The 5,977-nt window shown below is 42.1% G+C and overlaps 1 protein-coding gene across 1 annotated transcript; it reads left to right on the top strand.

Annotated features, from left to right (window-relative positions):
* Positions 1 to 478: 478 nt before the first annotated feature.
* On the top strand, positions 479 to 2,869 carry LOC135397440 (uncharacterized). The gene is made up of 3 exons (XM_064629052.1): positions 479 to 501; positions 1,874 to 2,062; positions 2,737 to 2,869. Exons 2-3 carry the CDS (start codon positions 1,892 to 1,894, stop codon positions 2,800 to 2,802), a joined length of 237 nt encoding a protein of 78 aa, XP_064485122.1. The 5' UTR covers positions 479 to 501; positions 1,874 to 1,891; the 3' UTR covers positions 2,803 to 2,869.
* Positions 2,870 to 5,977: the final 3,108 nt, after the last annotated feature.

The following is a 5,977-nucleotide window of genomic DNA, read 5'->3' as shown; positions in this document are numbered from 1 at the left end:
GAATGAGTATCGTAACCTAACGACACAAAGTACTTGCACGAAGGCTACTAATACAAATCAAGTTTCTCAAGTGAACGTTTCCGTTTGTAGTCCTACATACAACTCAATAGCGAGCCTCACTTTTCTGTAACGTAATCCAAGCTGACATTACAGTAAAATCCAATCAATTTTGAAGCGCAGCTCCGACTAGCATGAACTTTTGAGCCCACTCGTCCGAACTAACTCGATCAATCGGTTCGAAAGCAGCTTCACTTCCTTTCATCTCTTCTGGTTGAAGCAGTCGGATTTATATCGAAATAATTGTTATTCCGAGCCACACCAAAGGTCTACCGGGATCTCCCAAAGGGAGCTGTGACGTCGTATTGCTCTATTCGCACCGACATCCAATCGGACGCGTCGTAGCATAGATCATCTCGCTACATGTTATTTAAAGGAACGTCTCTCTGTCTTCGAGCACCTATCCGTTCGGGGACACGGACAAGAGCATCGTCCCAGTTCCAGGTAAGATCTTGGAGGATACTGCACGGAGTTTGCATGTCTTGACTGGTGGGAGAAACTGAGAATCATTAGCTGTTCTGACACGACAAGGGTACAATAGGAGAAACGGTCAAATTGCAGACTACAATGCGATGTCAACCGCTCTGAATGATTCAAGTGGTTGGCTTTTCGCATTTTCGGAACAGTTGTCAATCAGCTTCTAACATGATGAGACATTTGGCTATATATGCACTTGGTCTGTGAGATTTGTCTATAGTCTTGTTATTTTTTTAAATCTAGAAGGGGTTTCATCCTGAGACGATGCGGAAATGGCGGAATCTTCGCGATTCCTCAGTATAGCAGTACGGAGTACTCAGGAACAGTACTGTCCCCATTCATCATCTTAAAAATAAAGTTGTTGTTGTTGGACGTAACGGTACCGGGTAGGAATCAGCTAATAAAACCCAGTATATTCGTAAATGCTTCGAACTTGGATGGTAGGAGTGATGGTAGGAGGAAGAGGCAAAAGCAACAGCAGTTCCTGCTGGTTGTAGCACAAGGCTTCTGAGCGGCGGGATGACTATAGGTTCCCTCTGCCCGAATATTAAGAAGAAGAAATCGACGTAGATAATTTGTAGATTCAGGTCTAAAATGATCTTCCTGAGGCACAGCACTAACTATAGTTCGATTTAAATAGTCTCCTACACTCCTGCGCATACTGGAATTACTGAGTCTCACTTTCGGGATGGTCTTTCCGCACTCATGACTGCGTAGAGGCCATCTCCGCGTTTGCGCAATGCATATGATAATTAGCAGCAGAAAGGGTTAAAGTTACGTTTGAACTGTTGAAGTCAGTTCCAAATAATAACGAATCTTTTTTTTCTTTCTTTTACGTGTGTGATTTGCTAAATGCGCTGATAGTGAAAATTCTCCTTTCTATTATGTTAAAACAGAGGGAAATTTTTCAGTACTGAGTGAGAGACCATTTAAAAATAACTGGTCGCTTATTTACGCGAACTAAATGGGGGTGGGTATGTTTATTAAAAAAAAGAAAAGGAAAGGCGTAACCTAACAATGTAGTGCGTGAGATTCAGGAGGGTCCTCTTAGATTCAGTTCTACTATAAGCCAGGTCTTATAATTTCTCGAATATTCTGATCTGAGATAGTATTTTGTTTGTACCTAACGATTGATGCCGAAACTGTATCTTTTCATTTTTCATATCTTCCTACTTCTATTCTATACTATTTATGTAGCTTTCGGTTGACGTGTTGCCCATCACGAAGCCGGTACGTTTCCTGAAAGCAGTATTCGTACGTGTGTATTTACTTTAACACGGAACATCGTACGTATGAGCGCCGCGTTAGGCATTACCAATCTAAAATGTCCTATTTTCAGATTCAAAATCAAGGCAAGATGAAGTCGTGCTTGAACACTACAGCTCTTACCCTTATAATGACTTGTCTTCTCATCGCCAACGTGTTCGGACAGATCACCTTCTCCAAGAATTGGCAGCCTGGGAAGCGAGGGGAGATGTGCTCCCAGGCTGAAGCGAAGGCAGTCATGAAAATACGTCAGGTTCTCCTGGTAATGCAGTCCATTGATCTGGTTCTCTTCTCTACCAATGATCCTGTTCTTTAGAATAATAACAATAAGAACCAGCTCTTACCTGGCGACGCCCGAAGCGACGTCGTGAGCGGGTGGCGGAAATAGACGCGCATTTCCGGAGTCGGGAGAAGAGAGACGTTCAGCCAAAAAAATTGCCATGCCGAACTGGTTTCACGACGTCGGCGAGAGCTGCCGAGAGCGATAGCTGGCGACCAATAAGATGACACAGAAAGGCCACGCCTCCTGATTTTTCGTCTGCTTTGTGCATGGCTTTTGACGACGGAATGTCAACTGTGGTGGGAACATGAAAATCGTGCGCTCTGACGGGGCGGCGGAAATGCGCCTCTATTTCCGCCGCCCGCTCACGACGTCGCGTCGGTCGTCGCCAAGTGAGAGCTGGCCCTTACGTTATAATTATTCGCGAGACAAATATATGATCATGGGCAACGTCAGAGCTGATTACTTTCGAGGGTACCCCACATTTAATGTCTCTTGTGAAGGACGGCGTGCTTAAAGATTTTGTAAGATTCTGGCGTCGTTCACGAGCTTCATCCCTGCAACCTTGGTGCAAGGAGAGAGCGCGCTATCAACCCATCCGCCGAGGCCAGTGTTCTCTCATGTGCTCATCTATTCCTTTCTAATGAATTTTACAGGAGGAAGCTAAACTATTCGCCCAGTGCAAGATGTATTACGCCAATGAAGGTGCCAATGAAGAATGACTGAACGACGCACTACAGAAGTACAGTTTGGTACAGTTCGTCCAATTATCGGCTGTGTGATATCTAATAAAACGATGGGTGACTGTCAGTGTAGAGCACGCTGTTATGCCTTTATTATCCTTTGCTGAAAGGATGCACGCAGTCAGTATCTGCTAAGTCGTGACTTGGGTAAAGAGCCCTTTATTTCCTAATTCCTTTCCTTTTTATTTATTTCTTATTTCTTAATTTTCCTTATTTATTTATTCGTTTATTTCTGGAATAGCAAGCCGACGTCCCGTTTGGCTGCCCTTTCCTCCCTTTCTTTTTCTTTCTTTCCTTTTCGTCTAATTAATATATCCCCCCTTCGCTGACCTTTCCCTTCTTTATTTCTTTGTTCTAATATATCCCCCCTTCCCGGTTCGCTTACTGGTGCACTACTTCCAGCCAGAGCTGTGAAGTAATTAATCGCAAGTAACTAAGTTACTTTAATTAATTACTTTAAGAGTAATTAAAGATTTTATTTAGGTACTTTCTAAAATTACTAACTGTAACTTAATTTTGCATGTAACTTGTACTCAAGAAACAGTTACATTTGACTTTCATTTTTTCCACAATGCCAAGACGTTTTGTTTTATGTGTTGAAATCCCAGACTGACCAGCGTATTAGTTATGTCAGTGGACAAAAGCAAGTTCTACGGCGCGTAAGTTATTGGAGGACAACAGTGGAATTGCAATGCATTTCTTGCTGTTGAAATGTGGGATGCTTGGAAGCGTAGCCTTAGACATTGAGTGCGGCAGTTCTAAAATGGGTGTTAACGCATCTCTTAACGACTTCATCTAATGCTCTCTGAACAGAGAGATCGACAACTAACGATGCTACCACCAAGCGGAAATCGACAGATATTGCATGCGGGTGCACGCCGGCCAAGTAAAAACCCGTCGAGGTACAATACTAGAGCTCATGCATAACATGTCTTTGTGAGACCCTCAAAGACTATTCATCAGTTTCACGCTTCGTTTCATGGACCTATTGGCACTCGAAGCCCTACGGACAACACTTTGAAGTTGTGGTGATGTTGGGGGTGAACGGTGCAGTGGTTTAAATGAGTCTCTTGTAAATATGTTTGCAACTTTGTGTATTTTCAAAGCATAAGCATTTTCTACAACATTCAAATTTCCCCTTTCCATGCAGTTGCTGACATTGCGAATATACCAAAACCAGAGTTTAACTTACCATCTGTTGTTGAAGGTCAGCAATGTGGAACTTTCATTTTGATTGATCCAATATTTGTCGGCCTGTATGCACCATTTTTATGTTTAATCACGCGTGTAGAGTGCTATTTAAGAGAGGTGGTAGAGTAATTTACCACCAGTGTTAGATGCGCTATCGAATTTATTTTGGTTCCATTTCTTTACTGCAGGTGTGTTTTATTGACACATAGACATTGGCCCCATAATGTCTGTTTAATAAACCCCATTTCTAGTGGTCTGGGGGCAGCAAGTCGATGGTTTGCCAGATTAAAGGGGCATAACCTGAAGTGTTTCAAGATTAACTCAATTACGTTTGACGAGTAACTGTAGCTAAGTTATATATTAGTTTCTGGAACTTTTCCTGTAACTTAATTACAAATTACATTTCTCGAGTAACTTGCACAGCTCTGCTTGCAAATGGTCAATGAACCTCCACCATTCAACGAAAAAAAGAAAGAGGGCTGCTTCTCAGATAAACGCTGTTCCTGATAAGTACTTTCCTTACGCCTGAAGTATGCCCTGCAAACATTTTATAATGCCCAAGTAGTTGTGAACGTGAAATGCTGAACATACATGTAATACCTCCGGCTGTTGAATTCTAATGTTGGTCAAATAATAAATCATTGTCGAAAAACCTACCCATTTTTTTTCGATTCCTCGTGTACATTACGGATTCCATAAAGCGAACGTTGCGTTTTTTCACCTTATGAGGTGCCCTTTATATCGACAGCAGTGAACGATTTAACCACTGTAAATATAAGCACAGTTATGCTGGACAGGACGCAAAAAGAAAACATACCTATATATTTAATTTACGGATCCCTGATACTCGTCAATGAGTTTGATACATATTTCGCCATGCGTCTTACAGCCGAATCCTTCTCGTCACAGAGTAAGTCCACTTAATGAACAACAGGGCTTATCGTTTCAGGTGTGTATCGGATATACCGACTTAGGTTGATATCACAGTTTAATGCAGACCTTAGCGAGGGCTACTGCTTGTCGTGACGTGTACTGCTGATAGTCGTTGACGAGAACATAGCGACAGTGACATTCACTATCCTCGATATGTGTAAGTGCTAAGTTGTGATAAGTAATTTCGAGTGAACGCTATACACATGGCTGGCAGCGCTTGGGAGTTGCAATAGAAGTTGCATGTAGATTTTCTGAGAAAATTCGTACGCAGTGATCACTTACAGATAAGATAAGGAACTGCAAAGCCTTAATTTATTTGGAAAAGCATCGATTGATTTACTTGGCAGAATACATAGAAGCGGTGTCCTCTCGTTTTTCTTTTTTATTTTCTCGACAGCTCTTGTAGCCTCTGCCAAATCTTATTATGGTATTACGAATTACTGAATGGCGAGAAAGGAAAGATTCATATTATTTTCACTCAAGGCGTGCACTATGACGATGATGATGGTAGGAGATGTGAGCCCGCTCACCGCGGGACAAGCTACTCCAGATCTAGTAGAGGAAAAAGGGGGAAAAAATATCTAAAAAGACGAGAGCTCTGCTATGCTCTTAACGAAGGTGATGAGTGAGCGCTGTGCACCCTGACGATGAATCGCAGGCCACTCGCCCAGCGCTTTCACGACGTTAAATGGTCGGCTATCAAGACGGTCCAGGGATCTCTGAAGTTGCAAACGGAAAGAAAAGGAAGGAAATCATTGCAATGTTGATAGTACTATGCAGTACTAAAAATTTCTGAGGTGAGAAAGAGAGGGAGAGAGAGAGAGAGAGAAAGAGGGAGAGAAGATTGATTTGATTTGATTTTAAGGACAAATAAATAACAATAAGAAGAATTTGCAGAAGTTGTGGCCATTCCGAACAAATATGCGTATACAGAATACATTCTATCCTATTGCGTAGGCTATTTTGTCAGGGACGACAAATGCAATGTGCATGGAATTGAACTGGTTTATTTTTTTCACGCTTGCGATAA

Source organism: Ornithodoros turicata, chromosome 1, assembly GCF_037126465.1.
Source record: "Ornithodoros turicata isolate Travis chromosome 1, ASM3712646v1, whole genome shotgun sequence".
Lineage (NCBI taxonomy): Eukaryota > Metazoa > Arthropoda > Arachnida > Ixodida > Argasidae > Ornithodoros > Ornithodoros turicata.
Note: the sequence above shows the minus strand (reverse complement) of the source record. Positions and strands in the feature narration are given on the sequence as shown.